Genomic DNA, 19,570 nt, shown 5'->3' with positions numbered 1-19,570 from the left:
ATCCGGACCTGCCTCTCGGTTTTTTTGCACTACCTTACTTTCCATTTTTCTATTTTCTATTTATGATTTATCATTTAAATCTTTAATATTTACTAATTTTTAATATTTTAATATTTAGTATTTGTAATCCAGGGAGAGGGAAGCGCAGAATCAAATATCGCTGTGATGATTGTACGCTCTAGTATCAATTGTTTGGCGACAATAAAGTATGAAGGCCAACACACCATACACCTTCTTAACAAAACTGTCAACCTGCGCGGCAGCTTTGAGTGTCCTATGGACGTAGACCCCAAGATCTCTCAGATCCTCCACACTGCCAAGAATCTTACCATTAATATTAAACTCTGTCTTCAAATGTGCTTATTAAACTGGTCACTGGAATGCATTTTACCAACTCAGCCCCATGTGTAATTTCCTGATTGTCACATTTAATTCTGTCACAATAATGGTTCTGCAAAGCTGCACCCTGGTATTGGCCAACTGCCGCATTTGTAACCATTTCATTTTTTACTGAGAACAGGTTTTTGTTGTTAGATTATTTATAAAAAAAAAGGTTCCTGAAATTGATGGCAAAGATCTAAAATTTGCAACACCAACCACAGCTTCCCCAGTGCTCCATTTCCTTCTGCCAATTCCCCAAACTGAATCAACAATAAAGGACCTATTCACAATCACGCTAACTGCGGCAGTCAGAAACGGAATTCATCTGGAACCAGGTAAGGAGACTATAGTACAATCATTTCTTAGAAGCTGGTCTTTGTTTGTTATATTATAATTTAAACATTTGCCAGCCATCTCATCTCTGTTCTTTCTAAGGTGTCCAGTGTTGATGCTTGCTCATTTGTTGTGTTTTACCCATTCAGCTGACCGACAGTGTATTGACTGTTTCTTCTTTTGCTCCTGGGCTGTTTATCAGTCTTTGTGCTTACTTTTTCATTGTTCTATTGTATTTCTTTGTTATATTGGGAATGCCTGCAAGAAAATGGATCTCAAAGTGGTATTGGTAATACATGCGTATCTTGGTTTAAAAAAAAGTCATAAAAATTTACCTTGAACTTTGAAAGTCAGTTAATTAACCTTGCTGGGTCTGACATAGACCAGCCCTCTCAGTGCTCAGTAGTAATCTTTCCTTGGGTTGGCAATCTGCTGCCCTTAAAACATTTGCTGTTCTATTGTGCTGTGGCTCAGTTGGTAACGTCTAACTGGAATGTCGAGCAGCCCCTGGAAGTGACAGTGTAAAATCTGAGCCATGTTCCCCAATGGCAGCACTGAGGGAGCGCTGCACTGTCAGAGGGGCAGTGCTGATGGAGCAGTGTGCTGTTGAAGGGACTGCTGAGGGGCATTGCACTATGGTGGTGCAGAACTAACAGCATTACATAGTGACTGTTCTGGGGACAGAGCAGAGAGGCGACTGAAATAAAAAAAGGCTTTGGCAGGCAGAGCAGCATCTGTGGAAAGAGTAGCAGGGTTATTGTTGTGGGTTGATCAGAAATGAGGATGGCAGAATTCTTATTGTTCTTTTTCTTTGTCTTGGACTCATTTCTCTTTCCAAAGACGTTGCCTATTTTCCCAATTCCTAGCACATTCGGTAGACAGTCTTGTGAGAAGCCTTTCATTTGAATGCGGATTCATATCTGCTGAACATGGAAGGTGAAGTCTATTTACTTCTCTTTCATATTTTACCTCAGCTTTGATACCTATATTGAATTGACAATATTTCTTACATCCTTCACATGCATGAGGAGTAAAAATCTTTACGTTACGTCTCTGTCTATATGTGTACTGTGCAATTTATAGCAATTTGTAATGAATGGTATGCACAACAGGACAGTCAATATAACATAGAAATACAATTCTATCAGTGTGAGTTAATCAGTCTGATGGCCTGGTGGAAGAAGCTGTCCAGGAGCCTGTTGGTCCTGGCTCTTATGCTGCGTTAGGTACCGCTTCCCGGATGGTCGCAGCTGGAACAGTTTGTGGTTGGGGTGACTTGGGTCCCCAACAATCCTTCAGGCCCTTTTTACACACCTACAGTAATTGATGTGCTCGTGCATTAGTGCACAAATGCGTATCAATCAAGTTTTTTTTAAAAAAAAGTAATTCTGTCAATTAAACACACCACTTAGCTCAAGCATATTTAAGGATATTTTAAAGTTATAAAATTGCCTCATATGCCTTTGGCAGAGGGGGCATTGGCTTCACTCTGTGCCATGCTGCCCGTCCATGAGGTGCAGAGGGCCAGTGAAGGCAGTCCTCAGCCCTGGTTAGTGGGGCAGGTGGGGACCAAACTCGCCAACCAAATGCTGAGTGATAGTTGAGGGTGGGGCCACTATGCGAGGAGATGCCGTGCTGGGGGGGGGGGGGGGAGCGTCAGCTTTTTAGGCGCCTAACAGAAGCTTCTCTCTCTTACCAGCGCAGGATGAAGACTTTCACTGTGGCTGTGTTCCTACTTCACATCGAGTGGAGTCTGGGGTCAGAATGTGGGGAAGTCAAAATATTGGCCAGTGGAAAAGCTATCAATTGTTCATGCCCCAACCTGGACTGGTCTAAGTTAAAGATTAATTCTCAGTCACATCTGTCACTAGAAGACTGTGGAATATCACATATTGTTAACATTACCGACACCAAAGAGTTGGAGAAACTGAATCTCAGGAAAAACAAACTGCGGAAAATTCCACAAGAGTTTCTTGAGAGGTTACCAAAGTTAAGGGATCTGATTCTAATTGACAACCCTCTAGAAAACATCCCGCTCAGTTTTATCAGGAGAATGAACGTCAGCTTTAGTTGTTCTTGTCATGTCTTGGAAGGTATATACGGCAGTTGCAATGGGTCCAAGAACTGCACGAGTTCTCTAAACAACTTTACCTGCGTTAGACCAGACAAATTTGAATCGGACTATTTGGGCAAATACTACGAAAATGAGTGCGCAGGTTTAATCCTTGTCTACACCCTTGTTCCGATCTTGATTGTTGTTGTCGTCATTGCGACCGTTGTTGTGGTGCTGGTGAAATATCGCTCGCGAATCAGCTCTCACTTCTCGCCACCTCCAAGCAAACGGCAGTCGGTGTTCTCGGCGGACCAGGGGCAGCAGCGGTACGCAAGCACAGCCAACTGGAAAGGCACAGCAGCCGACTCGTGTGGAGCTGCCTCTGGGGCCCCTCACAAGAACTATGAGAACGTCTTCATGGGGGACTCGAACGAGGCAAGGTAAGGCAGATAAGTGAAAGCCTAACGTTCACTACAAACGTGCAACACAGTTACACAACATGAATTGTAAGCTGCTTCTATACATCCAACACCTCAAAGCAACATATGGCAACGGTAAATAGATCTTCACAACAGTATATGCTACATATCCATAATAACAGTGGTTATGTGACTATAAATTCACAACAGTAGTTTACAGATCTGCGTATATAATATAGACTAAGAAACATAATAGAATCAATTAAAGACCGCACTCAACAGAATAGACAAACAACCGATGTGCAAAACACAACCCAAAAGAAATTTTTAAAAAATAAATAAACAAGCAATAAGTATCAAGTACATGAAATGAAGAGTCCTTCATCTCGTGTGGTTGTGGGAACAGTTCACAGATGGGGGAGAGTGAAGTTATCTCCTCCACTTCAAGAGCATGGTGGTTGAGGAGTAATAACTGTTCCTGAACCTGGTGGTGTGGTTCCTGAGGCTCCTGTACCTCCCTCCTGATGGCAGCAGTGAGAAAAGAGCATGGCCGGGATGGTGGCAGGGTCCTCGATGGATGCTGCTTTCCTGTGACAGCACTTCTTGTACATGTACTCAGTGGTAGGGAAGGCTTTATCTGTGATAGTCTGGACCATATCCATTACCTTTTGTAGGATTTTCCATTCAAGGGCATTGGTGTTTCCATACTAGGCCACGATGCAAGCAGTCAATATACGCTCTACCACACATCTACGGAAGTTTTTCAAAGTTTTAGAGGTCATGCCAAACCTTCACAAAATTCTAAGAAAGTAGAGGCATTACTGTGTTTTCTTTTAAAGCTATTTACGTTCTGAACCCATGACAGAGCCTCCTCCTGAAGTCAATAATCAGCTCCTTGGTGTTGCTGATATTGAGTGAGAGGTTGTTGTTGTGGCACCACTCAGCCAGATTGTCAATCTCCCTCCTGTATCCTGATTCATCACCACCTTTGATTCAGTCTACGAATTAAGTTCATTAGACTGAAGAAACTACAGTTTGCTTAGGTGTCATCAGCAAGCTTAAATATGGCATTGAACCTGTGCTTGGCCTCAAAGTCATAAGTGTAAAGCAAGTAGAGCAGGGGGCTAAGCTCACAGCCTGGTGGTGCACTTGGATTGATGGAAATTGTGGAGATGTTGCTGCCAGTCTGAACTGATTGGGGTCTGCAAGTCAGGAAATTGAGGATCCAGTTGTACAAGGAGGTATTGAGGCCACGGTCTTGAAGCTTATTGATTAGTTTTGAGGGGATGATGGTATTGAATGCTGAACTGTAGATGATGAAAAGCATCCTGATGTATGTATGGATATTCAGTCTAAATGTTCCAAGGTTGAGTGAAGAGCCAATGAAATGTCATCTTCTGTGGACCTGTTGTGCCAGTAGGCAAATCGGAGTGGATCCAAGTCACTTCTCAGGCAGGAGTTGATATGTTCCATCACCAACCTCTCAAAGCACTTCATCACAGTGGATGTAAATGCCTCTGGACAATAGTCATTGAGGCAGGTCACCACATTGAGGTATATCAGGTGAGAACCAGTCTAAATTAAATGGTTTGAAAGAGGAAGTGAAGAGGGAAATAACACTGGCAAGGGAAAATGTGAGAATAAAATGTTAGCTAATCATAACAGGAACCCCCCAAAATCTTATACTGAGCAGGTAAAAGGAGGTAGGGTGAGACCTTTCAGAGTCAAAGAAGGTGATATGGACTTAAAAATACAGAACAAGGCTGAAATATTTAATGATTTTGCTGAGGGAAGAATGCTGATAAAACATTTGTAGATGTAACAAACAGGATGAAACATGATAGGCAGTATGTACTGGAAAGGCTGACTATTCTTAAACTGAGGGCCCACACCCCAGATGACTTGCATCCCAGGTTGCTCTGGAAAATGGGAATAGTTGCACAAGGACTCGTCATAATCTAATTGGGGCCGCGCCGCCCATCAATCCCTCAATTTAATCCTAGCCTAGTCACGGGACAACTTACAATGACCAACTAACCTACCAACCAGTCTTTGGACTGTGCGAGGAAATCAGAGCACACAGAGGAAACCCACATGGTCACGGGAGAACACACAGGCAGTGGCAGGACGTGGTACTGTAAAGCATTGTACTATCCGCTATGCTACTGTGCTGCTCCCGTTAGCTAATTGGCCAGAATTTTAACTGGTTTCTTATTCATTTTCGAAGGAAAAATTCAGTAGTTTTGAGACCCCATAACTTATAAAATAATTTAGACCGTGCCACTGTTCATTTCTGTTTATCTTGCCCTAGATTCTCAAAAAAACCTCACCAATTTTTAAAGGGGGAATGAAAAGTCGGCCTCCTTTAGGGATTTTAGAAAAGCCAAGAGTGCAGTTAAGCTTAACCCAGCTGCAACATTTCAGATTTCTTGGTTGTTTTGTTGCTGAGCTATGTTGACATCCTTACTTTTGCATAGATAAATGATGTTAATAAAGGATGGAGTAACATTTTACTTTTGCTAATGATACCAAATATGGTCTGGCAAGAAGTGGACTGGATATGAACAATCCGTGTTAAGATAAATAGATAAACATTCATATGGAAGGAACAGATGAGTGGCAGATTGAATTGAAGAAAGAGAAATGAGAGCTGTTGGCTTTCTGCACGCGGGATGGGGAGAGACGATGTAGACTTTGTGATAGCGCTCTAAAGAACGTGCGGAAAGAGAAGGACCTGGGAGTTCAAGTGCCCACTTTGGAGATAGTAGGTCATGTTGAGACAGTAGTAGGCAAAAAATATGCAGACCTAGGTATTATAAATGGAGGAACTGAGTTCAAAAGCAGGAATTATGGCATGCTGATTCCCGGAAGACATTTGGTTAGGCCACAAATAGAGTACTGCATCGACTTTGGTCACAGCTCTTCAGGAAGGTCCTCTGTTGGTACAGAGGACACTACCAACCAGAATGACTTATGAATTAGGGGTTTTGGTTACAAGGTTAGGTTAGGGGAGCTGTGATTGTTCTTGTAAAAAGGAGGTTGAGGAAGATTTGACTGAGGTGTAGAAGAAGATGATAGGGTTTATCTAAGTCTGACAAAGAAAAGTTGCTTTCATTATTTGATTCTAGAAGGATAAAGAATCAAAGATTGAATGTTTTGAGCAAGGAAGAACTTGAGTTCCTCCAGCATTTTGTGTGTTGCTTGGATTTTTAACACTCCATGTGCTATTGACCCAGAACTAACCGCCCATGAGTGTGGTGCAAGTAGGGACAATTAATGATTTCAAAAGAAATCAAGGTAATTGGGGAAAAAAAAACAGTTGTGCAGGGTTACTCAGACAGAACATGGCAATGGGACTGACTGAATCGCTTTACAGAAAGCAAGCATGGACTCAATGGGCTGAATAGCCTCCTTCCGCACTCCTGTAATCTTGGCTATCAACCAAGTGTATAAGTATGCACGGCTGTGATAGTACAAATGATTCAACAGGTAAACTGATTGGTAAGGTCACTGATATTTTAATGTCTATAAAAGACTCGTGTTTAAAATCTTTTAGAAATAAATACCAATCTGAATTGAGCCCGATTAGTTCATTACTTAATTAAAACCAGCCTTTTTAACACAGTAAGTGAGAGTGAAATGCTAGGCTAGGCTTTTCAAAATCAAGGCAGTTAGTTTTCCCAAAATGAACGGAGACAATAAATGGGATTGACAAAAGCGGCAGCAGGAGAAGTAAACCCAGACTTCTTCAGAGCTGTTGATTACACTGTGACATCAAGTTAAATGAGTATGGATGAATAGTTAATTAACTGAATTGGATTAAATGAAATCAGCTCTTCACTTTGAACCTACTTCATTTTCAATTTATTTTTGAACATCTCCCCTCTGTCCACTCCACACCCCTCCTCCCTCCCCCTCCTCCTGTAGGTACGACTCTCTTTCTGCCTCTCACCCTTAGTCTCTTGCTGTGTCTCTAAAAGTTTTTTTAGATTAATTTCTACTCAATAAATCCTGAATCTGTAAGAGGAGAGAGTAACATTACAAACTGTGCTTAAAAAGTTATTGGAGGAACTCTTGCCAGTTTTACAAAGCACAATAAATGAATAGAAAGAAGGAGGCTGAGTAATTTTTCCCAAAATGTTAGAAACTCCCCACTACTTATTAAATCCAATAAGTAATAGTAATTCAGCAGGCCAGGCAGCATCTATGGAAAAAAGTACAGTCGACATTTTGGGCTGAAACCCTAAACATCAACTGTACTTTTTTTCCATAGATGCTGCCTGGCCTGCTGAGTTCTACCAGCATTTTGTGTGTGTTGCTTGGATTTCCAGCATCTGTAGATTTTCTCTAGTAAGTAATAGTAATTACCCTCTTTGAATACTATTGGACTAAGGACCACAGGAAATGGGCTAAAGGAATGTGCATGTGTTCTGGAACTTCAAAGATACCTCAGTATTTCATTACAGTAGCATCCAAACTTATAGACTTGGGGAACAAAATTGACCCGAGGAAGCAACTACTAACCAGTCCAAGTAAACATTTAGTTTAAATAGTACCCGTGAATGCTTGATAAGGCATCTAATACAAGTTTCAGGTCTTATGGTGGTAATGAGATTCCATAGGGTGTGGCTGAAGACCATAAGACTATAAAGTATAGGACCAGAATAGGCCATTTGGCCAGTCGAGTCTACTGCCCCATTCCATCATGACTGATTATCATCCCTCTGGACCTCATTCCTCTGTCTTATCCTTGTAACCTTTCATGCCCTCACTAATCAAAAACCTATCAACTTTTGCTTTAAATATACCCAATGATTTGGCCTCCATAGCCGTCTGTGGCAATGAATTCCACAGAAACCATCCTCCTCTGGCTAAAGAAATACCTCCTCATCTCTGTTCTAGGGGGACGCCCCCTGATCCTAGACTCCCCCACTGTAGGAAGGCATCCTCTCCAGGTCCTCTCTATCACGGTCTTTCAATATTTGATAGGTTTCAGTGAGATTTCCCCCTCATTCTTCTAAACTCCAGTGAGTACAGGCCCAGAGCCATCAAACACTCCTCATACGTTAACCCTTTAATTCCAATGATGACTGAGTGTACCAGATGGATTTTCAGAGGCTGTACCACTGGGTGATGCTACAGACTATGTGTTTTGTCAATGAGATTTTCAGCGTGCTGTTCTGAAGAAATGATGAATGGGATTGTTTCAGCCAAGTCCCAAAGAAAGTAGAGCCACTACAAAAACACTTCTCTCCTAGTGCACCCAGGGCATTGATAAGTCAAGAATGCATAGTGTGGGCCGAATTTCCACTGATACCTCCAACTCCATGTAACACACGGATAAACAGGGAGAGGAACATTGATCTCATCCATGGAGCCTTGAGAAAGCTAGTGATGTTGTTCTTTTAAGGAATGTGTGAATAAGGTAGAAATACACATTCAGGGATATTCAATATTCAGGAGGGATGGGCATGAAAGAAAAGGAGGTGGGGTGGCATTGCTGGTTAGAGAGGAGATTAACACAATAGAAAGGAAGGACATTAGCCGGGAATATGTAGAATCGATAGGGGTAGAGCTGCATAACACTAAGGGGCAGAAAACACTGGTGGGAGTTGTGTACAGGCCACCTAACAGTAATAGTGAGGTTGGGGATGGCATTAAAGGGATTAAAGTGGCTAAAGGGATCAGGGGGCATGGAGAGAAGGCAGGTACAGGGTTCTGAGTTGGATGATCAGCCATGATTGTACTGAATGGCGGTGCAGGTTCGAAGGGCTGAATGGCCTACTCCTGCACCTATTTCCTATGTTTCTGTGTTTACACCCAGCAGCCACTTTAATAGGTACACCTGCTCATTAATGACAATCATGTGGCAGCAACTCAGTGCATAAGAAGCATGCAGGCATGGTCAAGAGGTTCAGTTCCTGTTCAGACCAAACATCAGAATGGGGAAGAAATGTGACCTAATTGACTTTGACCGTGGAATGATTGTTGGTCCCAGATGGTTTGGTTTGATTATCTTAGAAACTGCTGATCTGGGATTTTCATGCACAGCAGGCACTAAAGTTTACAGAGAATGGTGTGAAAAACAGAAGCATCCAGTGAGTGGCAGTTCTGTGGGCAAAAATGCCTTGTTAATGAGAGAGGTCAGAGGAGAATGGCCACACTGGTTCCAGCTGACAGGAAGGTGACAGCAACTCAAATAGCCAGGCGTTACAACAGTGGTGTGCAGAAGAGCAACTCTGAATGCACAACACACACTGAGCTTTGACGCGGAACTCCACACCAAGTTGCACTCCAGTATCTAATTAAGTGTATGTATTATGTTGAGCTGTTTGTTCTCTTCATAATGGCATTTTTATCTTCCAGGAGACATCAGAATCCTGATAATACGTACTATTTGGAGAGTGATGCAGGCTGTGAAATTTACCAAAACGAGCAGCCTGTCTACTGTAACTACACCGGGCCGGCAGATAAAGTGGAGGATGACATATACATAGTACCTGACAATTAAGTACAGTGCTGGGAATCCCCAAATGTGTAAAAAGACTACCAAGTAGACATTTTAACCCATTTCCCTCTTATAATGGTCTTCAAAACTTCTCACTTTCAAGATCCTGGACAGAGAGCAGGAACCACTCTACTAGAACACATGGAACTCAGTATCAAAATCCGCAGCTTAACCCAAACAACTGTAACTCAACAAAACCATCAGCATCACAACCCAAACTCTGCTTTTCTAGGCAACATTCGACCTCAACATATGTGGACTACAAAGGGAAATCGGGAAACTCATAAAACAGCAGGAACCCACCCGATATCCATCAGAAGATTAAGAACTCGAGCAAGCATTAGGACCCTTCCAGGATTATGTTGAAACCAATTAGCTAAGTGTTCATCATATTGTTGATAATTTTTTTTTCTCATGGTAAGTTCTTCAAGAGGTGGTTGTGGTTAGGAGCAGAACGCTGAGCTGATGTGCCTTTTCCTTACGTGGCTTTGTGTCTGCAGTTTGATACAATCAGAACGACTGAGATTTAAGATTGGAATGGAGAGGAGATTGGGGAGTCAGAGAACTGCAGGAATCAGCAAAGACATCAAGAACTAGTTTACAGGAGCAGGAACTGCCAGTCAGTAAATGTTTAGGTATTAAAATCCAAGATATTGAGGAAAGAAGGAACTAGTCAGAGGAACTAAGAGAAGCTGACTAATGAAAGGAATAATTAGTCAGAATGTTCGTTATTTGTTCAGTGGGTTCTGGCAGATTTGACACTATGCCAGGAGTACACTATCTGTGCACTGGGTCTACACTGGAAGCACACTCGGAGTATAATTGAAGTATCCCGGACAGAGCAGAGACAATCTGACATCACAGAGGGAACATACTGGGATGACACGGATAGCATACAGAGGGTATACATGGACATTTGTAGCAAATCGAACTTACCTGAATGAATCAACAATCAAGGATGGTTTGAACTAAATCTGCCACATATATCTGGGTCCTATCAGACCCAGGTTGAGCAGATATTGCAGGGTCCACACAGCAATATCTTAGTTTGCTGCTTATCATGGATTAGACCGAGCCCAAGGCTTTTGTGACATAATTGCATCCATGAGCAAATGATTTTATCCACTTTGATTTCAGTGAGAAGCAGCATGTTGGATATCGGAAGTTGCCAGCATTTCTGGCTTCCTACATGTGTTAAGAGCCGTGACATAAACTCACATGCAACCATATATCTGAGACCATTTCCCCTCCCTCGCTATTCAGCTGCTGGCAGTTCATCAGAGAAAGCTCCTGACAGTGAGTGTCACGTTTCCGGGAAGTATACAGGGATGCCGAGCTTTTGGGACATTTTTCCGCGGATGGTACTGCTCAGCTGGGGGCAAGGGTGACCCTATACTAGCCCAACTCCTCCTTCCGCAGCAGCTGGACGCCATAACGTGGGAGCCACGTGTCAGAATTACTGTGGAAATCCCGTTGCCTGCATCAGTCTGCGGGCAGCCGGCAGTGAACACGTCAGCAGACACGGGATGTGTTCAGAATGCAGCACAACCTGGAGCTGTGGGTAGAATATCAACTGTGAACTCAAATCCTGAGGGACAGGCTAAAGACTCTAAGACAAGAAGTGCAGCAGGAAGGGAAAGGCTGCTGCGGGGAAGACAGAGGCAGAGCAGAGGAAGGAGACATTGACTGCATGAGTTATTGGGACTTCCTGACTGAGAAACACTTTTCAAAGGAGCCTCCTGAATCATTGTGCTCAATGCAGACAACCATCATCTCCGCATTCCAGACTTTGATATCAACGGGTTCATCTGTAGTTAACTAGGAGGGGATCAGAATGGCTTACAACCTCTTTTGCGCATCCTCCTGCTCTGATCAGAATACACCAGCAGATGAATTGCTGGTCCAGTTGCCGAAATATCATGCTACCACTGTTGTCGTGTATCTTCCTGATGTACATTGTGAGGACATGAAATTTACCACTGTGTTGACCAAATGAGTGACGATTCTCACACACACAGGAGAGAGCTGGCACCTCCTCTGACTGGACTCTATGATGGTCATTGTGGGTCTCCTAGCTTACCAGTGCAGAGCACCTTCCTCCTGCCATGTAGAGTGAAACAGGAACAGAAGTAGATCCTTTCAGCTTTCTCCGGAACCCTTTACAATCAATACTAATCCTATAATTCTGTACTATATTCCTGCTTTCTCCCATATCCTTTAATATTTTTTATGTTTAAATAAACTCATAAATATATTCATAAGTAAATACTTCATGATATACTGTATGTTTAAATAACTTCTTAAATATATTTGGTTTCCACAGACTTCTGAGGTAGAGAATTCCACAGATTCATCATCCTCTGAGGAGAAATTCATCATCTAAGTTCTAAATATCTAATTCCATGTCCTAACCCCTGATTAAACTACTCCACTAGCGGAGAAACATCTTCCCTATATCCAGTCTGTTGAGTCTTGTCATATCTTTGTATGTTTTAACTAAATCTTCCCTCATTCGTCCCAGCCCTAGTGAATTGACCCAACCTGCTGTATCTTGTGGACGAGAACTTCTATGTCTCCTTGAGTCAATCTGGGGATTCTCTCCCTCTCCTTGCAGTTTCTGTCTCCGCTCCGCAGCCCTAATGTGTGATGCAGTCTGGACGTCACGGAGTGTGCCTTTAACAACCACCACCTTTCTTGGGTCAGTGTTTGCGAATTTTCAGAAGTTGTATTTAGCTAATTGTGATGCCTTCAGAATGCTGATCTGAGGCTAGTTGCTGAGTGTAATTATCTAATATTTTTGAAATGCTTTTTGACCAATTTTACAATATTTTGCAGGGGGGATATGATTGTATTATTCACAGCACAAGTTTAGCACATCATAAAAAAGTGAAATGTAGTTTCTAGACACGTGTGTAAAATATAATTGATGTAATCGTATGTGTGACTCTTGTAAAATACCTTCATGATTGACCTAAATGCCATAAAGGATTGAATAAACTACTGTTACAAAGCCAAGTGCTGCAACTTTGAATCAACTGTGAGTATATAGCTCTGTAGTGAATGATTTTCTCCTTGGACACACATTGCCTATGATACACCATCAGTGACCATTAACCTGATGTCCAGCAGGGAGAGAATGTCCTCTGCCCTGGTTGAGTGCTGCATTTACACGATGGGGAGAGATTCCAATCTCAGGCTTCCGCGGCAATGAGAACCTGGAGAAATGAACCTGGTTCTTATCCATGTGGAGTTTGTTGGGGATAACTCCTTGGCCCGACAGACTCCATGACGAAGGTGTTGTTTGAGCTGTGCAGCGTCTGACTGGAAACTGCAAGATTCCACCCCCGCCCCCATCGCTGTGTGTACAGCGCTGTGCCCATCGGAACGTAGGCTGTTTGAAGATACTGAGGGCCTATGAGGGGAGGAGAAAAGAAAGACCGTTATCACTGCTGAGTGCAGAGACTCAATTCCCATCCCTGGTTGGCCACATGGTTCATCCATGTCTTGGATGTTCTTGCGTTCTGCTAAAGTACATCATAGAGATCAAGGGCAGGCAATGGTGTGTGGACCAGTAGGCAAAGCAGAGAAGTGAAGCTGACAATAGAACACAGAAGAATACAGTACAGGAACAGGTCCTTCTGCCCATGAATTCTGCACTGACCATGATGCCAATTAAAACTAATCCTATATGTCTGCACGTGGTCCCTGCCTATTCTTTGTCAAGGTCCTGGAAATTTCCCCTCTTGTGTCTCTCTCACAATAAGCTGGGCTAGATCCCTTCAGGCCCTGGGGCCTTATCCATGGTAGAGTTCTTCAAGAGCAAGCCCCAGCATCTTCTCCTCCTTAATATCAACATGCTCAGTGCACCCCTCCCTGGTCTCACTGTCCTCACCCTTCTCCTTGGTGAATACTCCAACAAAGTAATCATTTTGTATCTTCCCCGTTTTCTCTGGCTCCAGGCATGAATCCCCTCCTTGGTCCTTGAGTTGTCCTATCTTCTCCCTACCCAGCTTCCTGTTATTAAAATATGTATAAAATGCTCTTGGAGTTTTCTTTCATCCCACTCAACAAAGACATTTCACAGCCCCTTTTAGCCCTCTGGATTTCCTGTTAAAGTTCTCTTTTGCTTTCTTTATATCCTCAAAGTCTACTTTCTAAATCACACATTTGCTTCCTTTTCACTTTATGACTAAATTTTGGGATGCCACAGTAGTGTAGAAGTTGACATTAATTCTTTATAGCACTTGCTTTAAGATTGAGGTTCAATTCCTGCTGTTGTTTGTAAGGAGCTCATACATTCTCCCTGTGACCGTGTGGGTTTCCCATGGATGCTTCGATATATGTTGGTTTGGGTTAACGAGGTGTTGGCAAGTTTACCCGTGGGCTGCCCAGCACAATCCCTCACTGATTTGATTTGACACAAGCAACGCATTTCTTTCGAGGTACGTGACAAATAAAGCTAATCTTATCTTTAAATTTGCAACATCGCTCGTCATCCACAGTCCCAGTGTGCAATGGGACAACACCTAGAGCGCACCAGGAGCATGCTGGGATACACTGGAAAACTGGGTGTACGCTACAAATACGCTTGGATATCACTGGGAGATCTGTGAGTTATGTTGCTCAGTACTACCCTGGGTACTCCCAAACAATGAGAAACAGATAGCAGAGCACATTTACAGATACATTATATAAAGCTTGGGAACCCGCACAAACTTGATAACGCAGTGTAAGCTGTGTTAGGAACAGTATCACAGGCACAGAAGAAGCGGGTTCTTTAATTAGTATGAGGCATCTCTTAAAATACAAAACAAAACACAGATCCTTGAAACCTGGAATGAAGTGCATTTCCCGTGTGTGCCACTGAATTCCCATTGCACACAGAGAATGCTGGAACCCCTCTGCAGGTCAGGACTTATCCATTAACAATTCCAATTGGAAATCATTCATCGGAACTGAAACCTTATGTTGAGTATTGTGTACAGTTTTGGGCTCCTCATCTTAGAAGAGATGTGCTGGCATTGGAGAGGGTCCAGAGGAGGTTCACAAGGATGATTCTGGGAATGAAAGGGTTATCATATGAGGAATGTTTGATGAAGGATGGGGGAGGGGGACCTCACTGAAACCTTTCAAATGTTGAAAGGTCTGGACAGAGTAGATGTGGAAAGGATGGTGGGGGAGTCTAGGACAAGAGGGCACAGCCTCAGGGTAGAGGAGCATCCATTTAAAACAGAGATGCAGAGAAATTTCCTTAGCCAGAGGGTGGTGACTTTGTGGAACTTGTTACCACAGTCAGCTGTGGAGGCCAGGTCGTTGGGTGTATTTAAGGCAGAGATTGATAGGTTCTTGATTGGACATGGCATCAATCATTACGGGGAGAAGGCAGGGGAGTGGGGTTGAGGAGGGGAAAAAAGGATGAGCCATGAGCAGACTTGATGGGCCAAATGGCCAAATTTTGTTCCTATGTTTTATGGGTCTTATGGAAATATTTTACCAGTCCTAGTCTGTATCCTGAGACTGTGACCCCTCATTCTAAACACCCATGAGAAGGGAAATGTCCCCTCCAGCCAGAGGAAACAATTCCCCCACAACCAGTCAGCCTAGACCTGGCAGAAGTTAATACTTTCATTACTGATCTCCTTGACCAAATTTCTCCTCAGATGATGCTCCTAGCACACCAGGAATTGGTCTGGTGAGCTTTCATAGTGCTCTTTATGGTAAGTGTAACCATTCTCAGATAAACAGATCAAAATTACACACAATACATCAGATATGGTCTCATATAGGTCCTGGATAATTGTAGTATAGCACTGCTGCCCTGTACTCAAAATCTCTTACATGAAGGCAAAATACCATTTGCCTCTCAGCAGCTTGCAACACTTACCTGTTTGCTTTTTGTGACTGGTGCACAAGGCCAGTCTTTGTACATACCTTTGTGCATCAACATTTTGTTAGCTATCACAATGTAAATGATTCTCTGACTTGCTGTGAATAGCTTCACAACTTATTCTCTTTGTATTACAACTGCCACATACTTGCCCACTCATTCAATTTGTCCTAATTGCCCTGAGGCCTCTTTGCCTCCTTCTCACCACTCACAACCCACTCAGATTTATGCCATTGACAAATTTAGAAATACTGCATTCTGTTGTCTGAGCTGCGACTGTGAACGAAGTCACCAGGAGACACTAAAGCTGCTGGTATAGAAGTATTTATTCAGCAAAACAAGCAGGCATCATACTGGAGACACTATTGGAAGAAGAGATCTCCTGAGCCAATATGATGAAGATCAAAGGTAATTGCAGGACAATTAGACAATAGACAATAGGTGCAGGAGTAGGCCATTCGGCCCTTCGAGCCAGCACCACCATTCACCGTGACCATGGCTGATCATCCACTATCAGTATCCAGTTCCTGCCTTATCCCCATAACCTTTGATTCCAATGTACTTACAATTCCATACTTACAATGTATCCACAATACTTCCTTTGAGTTACATACAATTTTCAAACACCTAAATCTTCACATCGACACTCCAGATACCCTAGATTGAATGTTAATTACTGCTGTCTCTGAGATGCATTCATGCATATGCAGACATCTCAGATCAATGGGGTGTTTCCTGGTTTGCAATTGACCCCCAGCCTATAGCTCCAGGAACAGCATTGTTCTGAGATGCACTTTAACTCAATCTACAGTCCACATTTAGATCTGAAGGCTGGTTGCTGTTGAAACTGATATTTGTTATATTCCATAACTCTGGAATACTCCCTAACACCTTCGTCCAGATTATAGATGTATATTGGGCAAAAACATACTGATGGAGTAACCACAAACACGAGAAAAATCTGCAGATGCTGGAAATTCAAGCAACACACACAAAATGCTGGTGGAACGCAGCAGACCAGGCAGCATCTATAGGAAGAAGTACAGTCCACATACAGTACAGACTGGGAGACCATTTCACTGAACATCTATGCTCTGTCCGCCAGAGAAAGCAGGATCTCCCAGTGGCCACACATTTTAATTCCACGTCCCATTCCCATTCTGATATGTCAATCCATGGCCTCCTCTACTGTCAAGATGAAGCCACACTCAGGTTGAAGAAACAACACCTCATGTTCTGTCTGGGTAGCCTCCAAAACTGATGGCATGAACATTGATTTCTCTAACTTCCATTAATGCCCCTCCTCCCCTTCTTACCCCATCCCTTATTTATTTTTATTTTCCCCCTTTTTTTCTCTCTCTCTGTCCCTCTCACAATCACTCCTTGTCTGCTCTCCATCTTCCTCTGAGCTCCCCTCCTCCTTTCTTTCTCCTTAGGCCTCCCGTACCATGATCCTCCCCCTTCTCCAACTCTGTATCCCTTTTGCCAATCAACTTTCCAGCTCTTAGCTTCATCCCTCCCACTCTATCATTTCGGATCTCCCCCTCCCCCTCCCACTTTCAAACCTCTTACTAGCTCTTCCTTCAGTTAGTCCTGACGAAGGGTCTCGGCCTGAAATATCAACTGTACTTCTTCCTAGAGATGCTGCCTGGCCTGCAGTGTTCCACCAGCATCTTGTGTGTGTTGATGGAGTAACTGAGCAGGTTAAGCAGCATCAGTGAGGGAAAAGGAACTGTCAATCCTTTGGGTCAGGGCGCTGCATAAGGATGTAGGTTGTGAATGGTTGGAGCCTTTAATCTGATCCCTGATCCACCCCATTGGTCACTGCCAGCCACCTTGAGAAAGCCCCACTTATTGCTCATGTCTGATTTGTGCCTGTCAACCAATTTTCGGTCCATGCCAGCATGTTAACACCAGTCTGACATTGCACCTTGGGTTCTTCAGCAGGACGTTATCTAAGGCCATAAAATCCAAATACACCACACTCATTAGTTCTCACTTATCCTCTCATCCTCAAAAAATCTGGTAGGTTTTCCAAACATGAGTTCCCTTCCATAATTCCATGTTGACTTTGTACGACCCCCACTCCCAATGATGTTTTCTAAGTGCCCTGACATGACATCCTTTAATAACAGATGCTGGTACTTTCCCCATTCCTGATGTTAGACTAACCAATCTGCCATTTATCTCTCCCTTCTTCCACTACTTGTACATATTGGGGTTATATTGGCCACCCTTCAGTCTACAGGTTCTATAATCCATAGAGTTTTGGAAGATAACAACCAATGCAGCTGTAGTTTCCATGGCTACCTCTTTTAGTACTCTGAGCTGCAGATTATTAACACCTGGGGATTTATCATCTTTTAGTGCCACTGATTTCTCCACCACAAGAGTTTTATTAGTTCTAATTCTTGTGAATGCCTCCTTTTCACTAGATTCTAGCTCCCCTATTTTTGTAAAGCAGGAGCCTTCTTCCATTTGTTTGAGGTGACTCCCAGTCCCTGAGCTCCTTTCTCTCCCTTTCTGTTTCCTGTACACTTCCTCATCATCCAGCTTCTATCCCCTTCCCCAAATGGCACCAGTGACTCATGGTGACATTCTGCAGGTTACGTACAATACTCCTAACTATACCTCTTTAAAAATACTCTCACTGCAATCTGCAGTACGTGACTTCCCTTTGAGCAATGTAGTTTTAAATCAGCTTGATGAACTATAGATTTCACAATCTTCAGAAAGGCTTGGTGGACTAACTCTCGAGCAAGCAGGAACAACAGTTTTAAGCGGAAGAAGGTTCATCGCCATGGCCAGAAGCAAAGCACTCCAGGCCAGGCTGAAACAGAGAGGAATGAGACCCCCTCTACTCAGCATCTTGGTAGCAAGTGTACAGTCGCTGGAGAACATTGAGGACTGGCGCGCAAGATTGCTGTATTGTAGGGAAATGTTCTGTTGTATGTATAATTGAGGCACAGCTTACCCCCAGCACACCAGATATGGCGATCAGACCTGAAGGCCTTTTAATTCCCAGGGCTGATCGAATTGCTGGTTCGAAGAAAGCAAAAGATGGAGGTGCGTGTTTCATGATCAACTCTCGGCGGTTTTGGTGAACTCATGTTCCCTCGACCTTGGTCAAATGCCATCTGTTCTACTTGACAAGAGATTTCTCCTCCATAATCCTGACCACAGGTTTCACATCACTGGTGGCCAACTATAATCAAGCCCTTGAGATACTGCATGATGAAGCAGTCCATCCTGATGCACTTCAAACTGATGGGCTTCAATCAGGCTTGTTTGAAGAAGTGGAGGGGGGGGGAACATCGACTCGGACCATGAGAGGCCTGTGTCTGGCATTTTCATGCCTTACAAGGCACAGATTGGAAGCCTGTGTGGGGCGCCACTCCTCGCACAGACTAGAGCAATGTGTGATTAAGTGCCTTGCTCAAGGACACAAACATGTTACCACAGCTGAGGCTCAAACTAGTGACCTTCAAATCACTAGACGAACACCTTAACCACTTGGCCACGTGTTTGAAGAAAATCCTGCCCAATTACCATCAGCAAATAACCTGTAGCACCAGAGATCCCCACACACTAGACCATTGTTATATTACGATAAGGTATGCCCATTGTTCAATGCCCGGACCTCATTTTGGTAAATCTGATCACTTTCTGTTCTTCTCCAATCTGCATACAGTCAGAAGCTAAAGAGCAAAGCTCCAGAGATTAGGACAATAAAGAGATCACCGCAGAAAGCTACGGGATTGCTTCAAGTCAATGGACTGGGCTGCGTTCAAGGACACATCTGTGGATCTAAATGAATACATCATGGTTATCATGGACTTTATTACAACAGTTGCAGATGAGTGTGTCCCTGCAAAATCAGTCAGAGTCTTCCCCAACCAGAAAGCCTGGATGAACCACGGGATCCGCAATCTGCTGAGGGCCAGTTAGAGGCATCCAAATCCGGACACCAAGAAAGTTGCAAGAGGTCC

The 19,570-nt window shown here is 43.3% G+C and overlaps 1 protein-coding gene across 2 annotated transcripts; it reads left to right on the top strand.

The window, feature by feature from the left end:
* The first annotated feature begins 518 nt into the window (after nucleotides 1–518).
* Nucleotides 519–12,704, top strand: LOC140188423 (uncharacterized). Of its 2 annotated transcripts, none has more exons than XM_072244687.1 (3): nucleotides 519–716; nucleotides 2,419–3,207; nucleotides 9,553–12,704. In XM_072244687.1, exons 2-3 carry the CDS (start codon nucleotides 2,420–2,422, stop codon nucleotides 9,695–9,697), a joined length of 933 nt encoding a protein of 310 aa, XP_072100788.1. In that variant the 5' UTR covers nucleotides 519–716; nucleotide 2,419; the 3' UTR covers nucleotides 9,698–12,704. The 2 variants fall into 2 exon arrangements, with proteins under 2 accessions (XP_072100788.1, XP_072100787.1); XM_072244686.1 differs by having other exon boundaries at nucleotides 2,414–3,207.
* Nucleotides 12,705–19,570: the final 6,866 nt, after the last annotated feature.

This window comes from Mobula birostris, chromosome 26 (genome assembly GCF_030028105.1).
Source record: "Mobula birostris isolate sMobBir1 chromosome 26, sMobBir1.hap1, whole genome shotgun sequence".
Taxonomy (NCBI): Eukaryota; Metazoa; Chordata; class Chondrichthyes; order Myliobatiformes; family Myliobatidae; genus Mobula; species Mobula birostris.
Note: the sequence above shows the minus strand (reverse complement) of the source record. Positions and strands in the feature narration are given on the sequence as shown.

Excerpts from the sequence above, each read along its gene's own strand:
- LOC140188423 (XM_072244687.1), top strand. The coding sequence starts at position 2,420 with ATGAAGACTTTCACTGTGGCTGTGTTCCTACTTCACATCGAGTGGAGT. Across the intron at positions 3,208-9,552 it reads GGGGACTCGAACGAGGCAAG|GAGACATCAGAATCCTGATA; the intron begins GTAAGGCAGATA and ends TTTATCTTCCAG.